Raw genomic sequence first — 14343 nt, forward strand, 5'->3', positions numbered from 1 at the left:
TCATTTGCAAAATAAATTGGAAAAGGAAAAGGCTAACCATTCCAGTTTTTTGGCTAAGAAATACCCTGGCAGGTAGAGTTCATATTTTATTCTACTACCAGAAGTAGAGAACCGTTGAGATTTTTGGGCGGGGGTCTGACATAATCAAACCTGTACAATAGGAGAATGGATTTGGCAGTTATGTGAAGGAAGAAGGACCATCTGGTCCACTTTCTGAGTCCATAAAACTTGTTAATTTTTAAAAGACATTTTATTTCTTACAGCTCTGATGTCTATCATTTTGTTCTTGACCTCCTATAAAGTCTACATAGGAGGCACACTAACATTCTGGGCAGCCTTCCTCTACTTTTGATATTGTATGGATTCCCAGCAAGAGCCAATGACTCTCTAGAAGTTGTCTGTCATTCATGTTGCATGACTTGTTCATCTCCTTTTTGAGTTATAGATACACCTTCCTGATGGTATTTTTTACTTTGCTTTTCTTATGCATTTATTCATTAATTTGCCTCTCCATTGCTGTCCAAAGTGACCTCAAACTTTAATTCTCTGAAGGCTGTGGTATGGCATTATTTGTAGCTTTTTAGTTTTAGCAGAAGAATATTGTTATTAAAAAGATAAGCTTTTATTTCAGAGGAAGCTTGGGGTTATTAAAAATTAGTCAGTCATTTAATAAGCACTTATTAAACACTATATGCCAACCACAGTGCTTAATGCACTGTGCACCTTCCTAAATGTAATCTAGTTCATATTTCTCCGGTTCAATAAATGAGCCAAACTTATTGACTGTCAAAGGTCAGCATCCTTCCAAATATTGATCTATGGATTATTGATCCATCTGCATATGTTAGTCTAGAGTTGTCAGATACATAGTCCAGAGGGCCCATAATGATCAGTGTGGTCAGAATTGGATTATAATGTAATTATGAAATTTTCAACAAAATAAATAAAAATATAATAGAACATAAAAGATGTTAGTTTGTGGTTTTCTAAGTTTAGGTATCCCTACTATGCTTTAGTGGCTCCCATTTTTACTTGACTAGACACTATCTGTCTAGTCAAAAGTCATTCATTAGTCACTTAATTTCTCTAGTGTAGATAGAATATTCTTTTAAATTAATTTGATATAATCAGCAAAATAGCACCTGTAAATAGGGACTTTTGAAGGATCTTTCGCTAATGATGAAGAATCCCTCTACTAACTGGAATCTGTGTTGTATCTTCTCTGTGATGGGAATCAACATTTTTGGTATATATGCATTTCCCTCTTTTATTTTTATATCTTGCTCTCTAGCTTGATTAAAGCACAAAGATCTTTCCCTACAATACTTGTGTCTTGGATGACATCTCTCCCAGCCATTTTAGGACATGCTTTTCACTGGAGAAATTTTGTAATTTATGAAAGATACTGCTTTCAGAGAGACAGTATGACATTACTGGATAGAGCAAAAAAAAAAAATAGTGCAGCTTTATGCTTAAGTAAGTCCAAAATTATAATGCTATAAATGTCAAACAGTATTTCAACAGTTTTAACTTAAAGTCTTAAAATATTAATGTTTCTTATTAAAATTCAACTATTAACTATCAAAATCAACTATTTAGTTAACTACAATCCTGTGTTATATGCATGGTTCTATCATATTTTTAAACTTTGTAAAATCACCAGCTTCTGTTCAGTGTTTCAGAGGTTTGCATTTGTAATCCTTATCTTACCATCATCCAGAGAAGGAGATTTAGATGTATAGACAATATTTTTGACATGAGTCTACAAGAAAATCATCCAGTGGAAACAGATCAGGTGACAAAGTAGCAGTAATATTATAAGATGATGAGATCTGAAAGACTTAGCTATTCTGAGTAATATAGTGATCTAAGACAACTCTGAAGGACTTCTGATGAAAAATGCTATCCATCCCTAGAGATATCTAAATTTGAATACAGATAGAAGTATGCTTTCGTTACTTTATTTTTTGGTCTAAATTTTCTTTTACAACATGACTGACATGGAGATGTTTTGCATGACTCTATGTGTATAAACTATATCAAATTGCTTTTCTTCTCAGTGGTAGGGAGAGAGTGAGAGACAGAGAGAATTTGGAACTCAGTCTTAAAAACAAATGTTAAACATTGTATGTAACTGAGGAAAAATAAAATATTAATAATCTATCTCTAGCTATATATATATATATATATATATATATATATATATATATATATATATACACACACACACTAGTGAAATCATGAATCCTTAATGAAATTACCAGCTTAACTATGATACAGACTACAGACTCTGAGTTGTTTTTCTAGCACTGATAAAGTACTGGAGTGGTTTCCTCAGGACCTTGGCCCCTCCTTTTGTTCCCAGGACATATTTGTGAAGTGATTTAGTAGCTAGTTAGTTGTTATTGGATTGAGTTAGTCCAAAATATACTAGAAAAGAGAATTTAAGTGGTTGTCCAGAATCATATAACTAGCAATTGGCAGAGTCGGTGCTTGAATCCAGAACCTCTGATTCCAAGTCTCATAATCTTTCTAATACTCCATATCTCTCATCTTTCCTTCAAGGAGCCATATTTTATAAATATCTTATTTGTCCTCTTAAATGAAAGATATGAATTTGAAGGAGATAGAGATAATAATTCTCATTTTATACATGGAGAAGTCAATGCCAGTGACTTTTAACTTTTCTAAAGTAACCTAGATATTGTATGTATATTAGAATAGATATTAGAATTAGATATTGTAGATTAGAAGTAGAATAAAAATCCCATCTACTTTCCTTCAGGCCCTGCCTTATTAGCAGCACCAAGATTCCTTCCCAAGCTAAACAGCTAAGTTGTTTGCACAACACCTTTTTCTCCTAAAGTTGATACTCTTAAAACAAGAAATCCTTTTGAATATTACATTAATTACAAACCCACAACATCCCAAATAGACATGGGTTAGAGTTTGGGGATGGAATTAGAAAAATTATAGGGGAAAAAAGAAGTGATCCTCCTTTTTCCTGTTGTGAAAAAGTTCTGTGAGATTGCTTTCTTTCCTGAGATAATGAAAGTCTCCTGTTCATATCTGCAACGTGGGCTAGCAAGTGCAGGGAGTTTCTTCCCAGGGACATCAAACTTGAAACTTCTCTGAGCTTTGGGCACTCATTCAACTTTTTCCAGAAAATTTTCCTCCCCTACAATACTGAGAAACACTCAGCTGATGGGAAGTCATTGGGTTGTGCTGTTGCCTGTTATTTATTGTGTAGGTTTTTTGGAGGGGTGGGGGTGGGGAGAAGGAGTGTTGGGTAATAGGGAATGTAAGTGTATTTCCTTGCTCCTTCTTCCTCATTCCCCCTTTGAGGGAAATTCCTTTTGCTAGCAAAATGAACATCTGGGGTTTGGTGAACTTTTAAACACCACTCTGAGAAATGGGGTTGGGTTCAACTTCACTTTTACTCATATCAAGCTGAGGGAAGGGATGATCATTGTAACAAAGAGTGAAATGGGAGGGTTCATAAACAAAACTTTAAAAACCTCAGATTGAAAAATACAAAGTAAATCCTGCTCCTGAAAGTCCTATCTGTATAAAAGCTTTTTTTGAAAAAGAGACTTTGGTCCTTCTGACAGTTTTCCTCCCTCTGAAATAAGGGATGCAGTGTTACTGTTGAGCTTTAAAGATAGTTCCTTTTTTATGCTGTGCTTCTGATCAGGTTCTGAATACTATGTGTTTTGACAAATTTTGGGAAAATTTAGGTAAAGGGAAAATAAGTGAAAGGGACCAATAAGATGATCTATTTGTAAAGTTGTTATTCCTTTTGTACCTTATTTTCTGAAAGGATGATTTTTTTCTTCCCTCTACCTATTTTTTTTTATAAAATGTGGGGAATTCTTGTTCCTAGAAATGTTGAGAGGTTTTCTGGGAAGTGAGAATGTATTGTGATTAGTTAGCTCATTTTGTAATGAAATTGTAAACATGTCCTTTGTGAGGGCAAATAAGGCCAAATTATGTAGTCTAGTTTTTTACTTTCAACAATACTCTATAGATCTGAATTCAGGGACCATGAGAGGGGGAAAAAACTAAATAAATAAGACTATGCAGATATTCCTTCCCTCCACTCTACTTTAAAAGGAAGTGTTAATCTGCTGCTTCATGATATTCTTCAATTGTTGATATGAAATTTAGTCTAAGAATTGGGAGGAAAGTCTTAGACCTCTTTAAGGAGTAGTTATTTCATTTTTCCCCATATTTTTAAATAAAGTCCAGAATCACTAATTTTCTATAGGGAAATGAAATATTTATAGTTTTTAATTTAACTTGCTATATAGATCTAGAGGCACAGTGATCTTTATGGTTTTAATTTGAAATTTTACTTTGATATTATTATAAAGACTTGAGATTTATATATACCTTCATCTTATGTATATATGGAAACATATGTTGTACATATGTTTCTATATAAAACATATATATAAAGAGATAGATATATGTATATATGTGTCTCTGTATATGTATATTTTATCTTCACAACAATTCTGGGAGGTAGATGATACTATTCCTATTTTATAGATGAAGAAATTGAGTCAAACGGTTACACAGCTAGTAAAAGCCCAATGCTAATTTGAACTTAGTCCTTCCTAACTGAAAGTCTAGAAATCAGTCCCCTGTATCACCTACCTGCCTACTATATATCTACAACCTGGGATAAGGAGTGTTTGTATCCTTCCCAAGTATATTATTATGCAGCTTTTTTTGTTCAGTTTGCTCTTGGTTTAGCAGGTCCTTGTAATAAGAAGCAAAGATTTAGGTGATAGTAGTAATATGTGAAATTTAGTGTGAAGAATCTCTTTCTGATATGTTATTTAAATTTAAGACCTTTGAATAATGCACAGTGTTAATAAATTCAAGGTCAAGTCTTCATACCACTAGGAAAAGTTATTTTTGCTCAGTTCCATGGTCAAAGACAATACCTTCAACCCAAGACATATGTTTCTTTGCTCATAAAGAAAGTGAAGTTCTAGAGTAGGAATGAGAATTTATTAGAGCAAACTAGAATAAATTAGAGAAAATTCATTATTACAATGGAAAACCAAATCATAGTACATGCGCTGATGATATATGATCATAATAATGCTCATGCTGATTGATGGTAGATTGGCTGACATCTTTGATTGATTATAGGTTGTGTGTGGGGTGCGGAGAAAAAGTCAGTTCAGTTGTATCTAAAGAGCAGAAAAGGAAGTAATATATGATAAGGTTGAAGAGATAGGTTGGGGCCAGATTAAGTTACTAACAGTGCAACAGAGGCATTTACATTTAATCCTAGAGATAATTAGGAGATTGACTGATTGACTAGGGAGTCACATGATTAGATCTATGTTCAAGAAAAATCACTCTGGTAGAAATATGTAGGATGAAATAAAATGGGGATAGATTTAAGGCAGGGAGACCAGTCAGAAATCTCTTGAAATAATCTGGGCACTGGTGGTCAGGGTGTGAATTGAGATGGCAGGCAGCTGTGTGTATAAGAGAAAAAGAGTTAAGATTTGAGAGGTATTGTGAAGATAGACTCAACAAGATTTTTTAAATGTCCTGATTTTGTCATGTCAGATTTTGTGGTCATTATTTTGAGAGTTTTAGAACTGGAAAATCTATTAATCAGGCCGATTTTCTGCATTTTCATTTCTGCTTCTAAAGAGGGTAAAGAGAAATAACTTTTTCCCCTTTCTCTTCTAGTGCAATCGCCTCCATCTTGAGGGCTTGGCTGGACCAATGTGCTGAAGACTTCCGAGAACCACCTCATTACAGTTGCTTGCAGAAACTGCTGGATTATCTTAAACGGACTATGCCAGGCTCTGACCCTGAAAGAAGAGCACAGAACCTTTTAGAACAGTTTCAGAAACAGAAAATGGAAACTGATAGTAAGTTTCTCTACTTTAGAGTGAAAAAGTAATGAAACCAAATGCTTAGAGCTGATTAGTACAGCCTAGTAGATGGAATACTAGACTTGAATTCAGGAAGACCTGGATTCAAATCCTGCCTCTGACTTGCCTTATGATTGTGGAAAAGTCACTTAAGTTCCTAGAGACAGATATATATATATAGAGATATCTTAATCTATAAAATAATGATAATGAGTGCTTTAACTCTAAGAATTGTTTTGATGTTCAAATGGAATAATTCATATGAAATATTTTACAAACTTTAAAGTGCCACATAAATATCAATTTTTATTGTTACTAGAGAGGATGTTTTTTTTTTTTTTTAATGATAGTCTGTAGAATTTAATGTATTCTTGAAAAAAAAAAGGCACATTCATTTGGGACAGGGCAGAGGCCAAGATGGAGGAGAAAAGCTAGTGACTCACCTGAGCTCTTCCAAAAACCCTATGAATACTTTTAAAGAAGGGAAAACAATTCCTGAAGCAGCAGAACCCACAGAAGGATGGGGCGAAATAATTTTTCACCCAAAGACAATTTAGAAGATTGGCAGGAAAGGTTCATGGCACCTGAAAAAGAGCTTTGCAAAACCTTATGTTACAAATTTCCCTCTCCCTCCCCCCGAAGTCAGGGAGGACCTGAGTTCAAATCTGGCCTCAGACTCTTAATGCTTCCTAGCTCTGTGACCGTGGGCAAGTCACTTAATCCCAACTGCCTCAGCAAAAAAACCCCAAACAAACAAACAAGATAAAACCCAGAGTAGATCAGTGATAAAAGAGGTACAAAAGCCAATGAGGAGAAGAGTACCTTAAAAAGGGGAATTGACCGAATGGGGGAAAAGGTACAAAAATTCACTTACCCCCCGCCCCAACTTTCTTAAAAAGTAGAATTGGCCAAATGGAAAAGGAAGTACAAATGTGCACTGGATTGAAACTAATGACTTGAGGAGAAATCAAGAAACAATAAAAACAAAACTGAGAATAAAAAAAAAAATAAAAGACAATATGAAATGTCTCATTGGCAAAACAACTGACCTGGAAAATAGATCCAGGAGAGATCATTACCTGAAAGTCATGATTTAAAAAAAAAGAAAAAAGAACCTTGGCATCATCTTTCAAGAAATTATAAGGAAAATTGCTCTAACATTCTAGAACCAGAGGGTAAAATAGAAATCAAAAAAATCTACTAATAATATCCTTGAAAGAGATCCTCAAATGAAAACTTCCCAGGAATATCATGGCCAAATTCCAGAACTCCCAGGTCAAGGAGAAAATATTGCAATACACACAAAAAAATTCAAGTATAGTAGATCCACAATCAAGATAACATAAGATTTAGCAATTTATGAATAAAAGGATCAGAGGACTTGGTTTCTGGATTTCTGATGTCTGGAGGCTAGAGGAGAGTATATATAAACAGAGGTCACAGGTGTGAGTTGAAAATGAAGGGATGATATCTAAAATATAAAATTAAGGTATGAGAGAAATGTAATGGGAAAAAGGGAAAGGGAGAAGGGGAATAGGGTAAATTATCTCATATAAAAGAGGCAAAAAACCCCTTTTATAGTGGAGGGAAAGATGGGGAAGATTAGAAGGACCTAATGAACCTTACTCTCGTTAGAATTGGCTCAAAGAGGGAATACATACGTACTCAATTGGATATAGAAATCTATTTTACCCTATAAGAAACAAGGTGGGGAAGGAGATAAAAGAAGGGGTATAATAAAAAGGGAGGCTGGTTGAAGGAGAGGTAGTCAGAAGCAAAATACTTTTGAAAGAGGGACAGGGTAAAATGAGGGAGAGAAAAGAGTAAATAGGGATAATAGGATGCAAGGAAATAGCAAAAATAACTGTGAAAAACATTTTGAAGCGAGCTTCTTTGATAAAGGCTTAATTTTTCTAATATATAGAGAATTGAGTCAAATTTATAAATATAAGAGCCCTTAACCAATTGATAAATATCCTAAAGATATGAATAGTTTTCAGATGAAGTTATTAAAGCTAGTTCTAGCCATATGAAAAAATGCTCTGATTTAGTATTGATTGGAGAAATTCAAATAAAAACAATTCCAAAGTACTACCTAATACCTATTAGATTGGCTAATAGGATAGAAAAGAAAACTGCCTTGTTGGAAGAAATCTGGGAAAATGAGACATTAATGTACTATTGGTAGAATTATGATCTGATTCTCTATTCTATAGAGTACTTTGGAACTATGTCCAAAGGACTATAAAACCATGCACATCCTTTGACGTGTCAATACCACTACTAGGTCTATATCCCCAAAGAAAAAAAACAGCAAGGAAAAGGGCTACATGTACAAAAATATTTATGGCAGCTTTTTTTCTGGTAGCAAAGAACTAGAAATTAGGGAGATGTGCATCAAATGGGGAATGAATTGTTGTATATAATTATGATGGAATACTATTGTGCTATGAGAAATGCTAAGCAGAAACTTTCAGAAAAACCTGAAAAGACTTCCTTGAACTGAGGAAAAGTGAAATGTCCTAGGTACAAAGTAGCAAAAATATTATAAGATGATGGGATCTGAAAGACTTAGCTATTCCGAGTAATATAGTGATCTAAGACAACTCTGAAGGACTTCTGATGAAAAATGCTATCCATCCCTAGAAATATCTAAATTTGAATACAGATCAAAGTATACTTTTGTTACTTTATTTTTCTTTAGGACTTTTTGGTCTAAATTTTCTTTTACAACATTACTAACATGGAGATGTTTGCATGATTATACATGTATAAACTATATCAAATTGCTTTTCTTCTCAGTGCTGAGGAGAGAGTGAGAGTGGAAGGGAGAGAATTTGGAACTCAAAGTCTTAAAACCGAATGTTAAAAATTGTATGTAACTGAAGAAAAATAAAATATTAAATAATTTTAAAAAAGAAAAGCATAACATATGCTTAGAAGCATGATGTATTTCCCAAAGGGACAATTTCCCCCAAAGGGTATTGAAATTATAATCACGGAGTAATAGAATATTAGAGCTGAAAGGTATTCTTAGCAACCACTTTGCTGAAAGGCCAAAAAAGCAAAGACCCCAAGAGTTAAAAGTATATTCCAGATAAGGTAAATTTCTTAATGGAATCTAACAGTCAACTTGCTTAAGTTCCAGTTAAATTTGTGTGTATGCATGTTATTAATTATATTTCCATTTCAATATGCACCAAATCAATAGTTATTGTGAAAATCTCATGCTATCCACAACCTTATATCTCACATAACAATGTCCATATCACAGAGATTCTTTAAGAGTTTCCTGCAAGAAGGGATTAAATTATGGTCAGTAGCATGGAGACAGAGTTTCTTCCTCTCAACATGGAAATGTCATTCTTCCAGCTTTAAAAGTGTCACTGTGATTTGCCCTCCGCCAGTACCAATTACAGTCCTGGCCCCCAGGCTTTGTCCTTTTTCATCTTCTCCAACTTCTGCATCAAAGGAAATGAACGTGGTTGTTTTTTTCCTATTGGAAAACTGATCAGCTCCATCCGATGCCACAGCACAGACCTACAGCCCCCGTCCCATATTGGCGCGAGCCACTGTGAGCTCCCGTAACTCAGAGAGGAAAAGCGCAGTTTCGCTGACTTCTCGTCCGCTGCCTTGTTAGAAAGTCTCTGACCTCAGAGCCCACTTCCTCCTTTGCTGTGGCCACTGCTTCTGAGGCTGCTGACCAACTCGGAACTCCTGAAGCGTATTTCCTGAAAGCAGCGGCCGAGCTTATCAGAAGAGGGACAGGGAAACGGCTCACAAATTAGTGGTCAGGGAAGCGCCAAAAAATAGTGGGATATCATACATCACTACCTGTTGGATTTTCCCTGTGTTGGGGGCAAAGGGAATAGAGGAAGGGATGAGAGAGGCGGGGAGAACCTTATTAAGAGGTCAGTTGCCAAATACCATACTGGGGATGACTTCATCTGTTTAGAATGCTTGAATGCCCCGGGGCCCTCATATAAAAGGCAGACTGCAGGCTCTCTTTGGGGCCTCCCCATTTTGTCCTTTTGTTGGAATGGAGAACACCACACCAGACCACAGCTCGGCTCATTGGGGCTTCTGCTGGCTCCTGGCCTAATTGGGGTACCAGTGGGATCAGTCATTCATTGTTCCCAACCGGGGCCCTGGAAGGCAGAGTTAATTTGGCATGGCTTAGGGGACATGCGGGGGTCAGGGATAGTGTCTGACTTTGAAAAGACTTTAGGCAAAACCCAGGAATGCATTTTCTTAGGTTTGATTGGGAAAGGCTAAACCAAAAATATCTCTAAATTCTGGGTTTATTAGGTACAGGGATCCTAATTGAAAAGTTGTTTCAAGAGCCAGACTCCAGGGTAAAGGCTTTGTGTTTGCCTTTCCCTCCTCAAAGGCTATGTATGTGCTTTCTGTGGGTTTTACTGGAGACTGATCCTCATGTTCTGTTGGGAGGGAGAGAAGCTTAAAAATGCAAAAATTTACAACCTCCTGCCCAAATAGCCCTTATAAGTTTTGGAGACCTAGAGGCTCTAGAGACCTCTGGGGATTCACCAGGAAATCACAGAATGGAGCCTGCTGTTTAGATGATCCGGTGAGGGATATTTACAGATAGTTTATCAAAGGCCTTTTAAGACTTTAGGAATGAGCCATTTGTTAGATTTAACCATCAGTCGAAGTCTATTTAAATCACCAGTGTGGTAGTAATCTGTGAACTGATGATAGAGAGATAGAAAGAGAGGGAGAGGGAAGAATGAAGTCAGAGTCAGGATGAGAGAAACGGTCCTGCCAGTTTCCTCTTTTGTTTTTCTTTTTCTTTTATAAATACTGCAAAGGGATTGGGAATATTTGTCCTCCTATTAGATTCAATTGAATTATTGAATACACCTTCCTTTAGGCCCAATTTGCTTCTGCCTGGACTCCTAACTGGCCCCTGGATCCAGCCTTTTCCTTCTCCCTCAGGCAGCTGCCAAATCAACATTCCTTAAGCCACAAGACTCACCATTACTTCCCTGTTCAAGAAGCTGTCAGTGTCTCTTGGGGGGGTAGATAGAGCCCTGGGTCTGGAATCAGGAAGACCTCAAATGAGATCTCAGAAACTTACTAGCTGTGTGATCCTACACAAATCACTTAACTTCTGTCTGCCTCTGTTTCTTAAACTATGAAATGAGAATTACAGGAGTACTTAAACTCCTAGAGTTGTTGAGATTCTGATGAGATACTTGTAAAACACTTAGCACACTGTATCTGGCACATAGTAGACAATTAAAAGAATGTTTTTTTTTTCTCTTTCCTTCCCTTCATGTTGTTTTTAGGAAAGAAATATAAATTATTGCTACACTCCATAAAATAGATTTTTTGCTTTTTATATAGACTATTACCCTAATTCTTGGGATGTTCTTTCTCTTCACCTGAGAACCTTTAGCTCTCTTTCAGGCTCAAAGTGTCACTTCACAAGGCCTTTCTCAGTTCTCCCAGTTATTTTGCCTCTACACTTTGTATATTTTTAAAATTTGTTTTTTATATATATCGTATTTACTTATCTTTAAGCATGTTATATCCTGCAGTTGAGAGTTCGTTTCTTGAGGGCAGGGACTATTTAATTTTAATCTTTGTATCTCTAGCCCCTAAAAGAGCACCTAGCATATTGATTGATCAATTGATTCTATATGTAATGGCCAGAGATAAATGTGGGTAGCACCTAATAAGGGAAAAGCTTTTCTTAAAGTTTCACTAAAGATTCCATATTTCTATTTCTTTACAATTCAGCGGGTCTGTGATCTCCCTGCTATGATTCTTCTTCCAGTGGTACAGGTCACAAGTCATCTATATTTGCCTTCCCATCTTAGGAGACGTTTGTAAACAGTTTCCTGAGATCCCCCTATCCAGCATGCTGTAGGCCTTCCTATTGGCTCTTTTTACATTAAGTAATTGCCAGTAAGCATGCAGATTATCCATTTATCACTTCATTTAGATAGTAAGCTATACAATGCCCTTAAAGATACTGACAATTTTATGTTATTATGTTTTTAAGAAATTCTATGATGGATAGTCACAGTATAACATCATTGGTACAATACTGACTTTCCTTTTGAGAAAACAGCTTGAAAATCATTAAAAATGTTTCACAATTTCCCAAACAGGTCTCTCTTTTATCCCTGCTTAATTATGATCCCTAAAGTTTAATTTAAGGACATTTGCATTACTAGACAGACATAATTGGACTGTTAGACTGATGTAACAACAGTGAAATGGCCATTCATAATTTTCTTATATAGATTATATACAAATTTTTTTTGAGTTAAAATATATCTTATTGAGATTCTTTAATATTCTAGTATACTAAATATAACTTAATCAGTCAGTATAATTATTGTCCATAAACAGGAATATCTGAAGAATCTCACCATTTATAGTATGAGCTCATAATCTGAGGTCCTTTTTGGGGTTTGGGAAAATACTTAAGGCTTTCGGTGAATTTGGCTGTAAAAAATGAAATCTTTATTTTCACTAACTTCTAAATAAAATTGAGTATTTTTTCAATTATGAATGTGGGCAACAGACCATTATTTTGACAAGGGGTCCAAAGGCCTCCTACCTGCTAAAGGGGTCCCTGACACACAAAAAAGATTAAGAACCCACTGATTTATGGGGAGGGAATCTACAAAGGTACAGAAGGTGTTAGCTCTCTAGAATCATAGGGATTCACTGCATAAAAGTTCTTAAGTCTTTCAAAGTTTTTTTTTTAAATTGTTCTGATATTTCTGTGTGCTTCATTCTACATTGGTTTATAGAACTCTTTATAGATTTTCTTTTGTTAATCTTTGTTGTTTGAAAGACTAAGCTTTCTTTGAAGGAAAAATTCACAATTGATGGCAAGATCTGTTGCAAGTAGTTGTAAGCCATTGATTTTAAAATATGAATAATTTTTATTTCATGAATAGATGGATTTCATAATGCTCTCACTTTCAATCTGGATGAAGAAGAGGAGCTGGAGGGTGGTGGATCAAGTGAATTCACTTTATTCCGAGAAGACCTTGTGGCAGAACAACTGACTTACATGGATGCCGTATGTAATATCATTATTAAATAGACAAAAATTTGTTATGGTTCAAGGGAGGATGGAATGGCTAATGAGATTTGTTTTCAGTATTTTCAAATCTTGATAGTTTTAAGCTGTTTATATAAATAAGACAAAGCAATTTTATGATTAATTCAAGGAAAATTTTATTTTTCCCTTGAATGATTTAAAATTTCATAAGAATGTATGTATATTTATGTACACAAGGATCATAAAGAGTCAAAGCATAAGGTGGGATAAAATGAAGTCACTTATTCCTAGTGTGCTTATATCCTGTAGCTTCTTTTTATAACAGCATAACTGATATTTTTGTCATCCCATAGATGACTGACTCGCTGAAGTTTCAGGCACACTGAAGTTATAAGTTTTTCAGAAATGTAATGGATATTGTTAAAATTCTGGTTTATTTTTACTTCCTACAAATCTTGAATCAGTGGGAGATAACCAGTGCTCCCATGCTGTTTCTTCTAGTGACAATGGGATTTTGATGATATAAAGGTATTAGATCCAATAGAAAAAGTATGGGATTCTCTATTGTCTATAATGATCACATTCACTTTGGAGGCAAGAGAAATAGGTGACTGTGATGGTCTAAAGATCTTGTCATATGAACATTGGTTAAAGGAGATGCAGATGCTTATCCTGACTAAGAAATAGCTTTTTTCAGGATGGCTGTCTTCAAGTATTTGAAAAGTTGTCATGTGTAAAGGTATTTAGGCTTGTTTTGCTTGGACCCATTAGAGCAGAAGTAGAAGTAATGGGTAGAGTTTGTGAAGAGACATTTCAGTCCTTTGAAAATTCTAGGTATGGAATATGTTACCTCAGGAGAAAGTGAGTTTCCCCTCATTTAAGGTTTCCAAGTTAAAGCTAAACTGTCACTGGTTGATTCTATTGTAAAAGGGATTCTTGTTCATATATGAGTTGGATGATGACTTTTGAAGTCTCTTTCAGGTCTGTGATTTTATAATTATGTAAACTCTGTGAAGGCCATGTAATGTGAGTAGGAATTCTATGATATAATTTTCTGGCTAGCAATAGGTTTCTTTTAAAATATTAAACGTGTGTAAAGATACTACTGTGCAACAATTTCCCAATGTAAAAATTGTCTTAGTATCCTTTGTTTTTCTGTAGAAAATATCTATGACAACTTGCATTTGTATGCAGCAGGGCTTATGATTTTCAAAGCACTTTATATCCATTATCTATTTTGCTGCTCACAACAACCATGTAAAATCAGTACTGCTATTATTATTATTATAAACCTGAAAGGGACTTCAGAAGTCATCATCCTACTCATGTAGGTTACAATGGAACCAACAAGTGGTAGTTCAGCTTTAACTTGAAGACTTTGAATGATGGGAA

General features: G+C 35.2%; 1 protein-coding gene across 4 annotated transcripts in view; it reads left to right on the top strand.

Moving 5' to 3' along the window:
* The window catches only part of RGL1 (ral guanine nucleotide dissociation stimulator like 1), a 306958-nt gene that overhangs the window by 233063 nt on the left and 59552 nt on the right, over positions 1–14343 (top strand). For all 4 annotated transcript variants that reach the window (XM_031937021.1, XM_023501823.2, XM_031937022.1 and 1 more), the window contains 2 exons: positions 5719–5903; positions 12845–12969. In XM_031937021.1, coding sequence (XP_031792881.1) covers positions 5719–5903; positions 12845–12969 — 310 coding nt within the window. The remainder of the gene's footprint in view (positions 1–5718; positions 5904–12844; positions 12970–14343) is intronic.

The sequence above is a fragment of the Sarcophilus harrisii genome, chromosome 4, assembly GCF_902635505.1.
Source record: "Sarcophilus harrisii chromosome 4, mSarHar1.11, whole genome shotgun sequence".
NCBI classification, from domain to species: domain Eukaryota; kingdom Metazoa; phylum Chordata; class Mammalia; order Dasyuromorphia; family Dasyuridae; genus Sarcophilus; species Sarcophilus harrisii.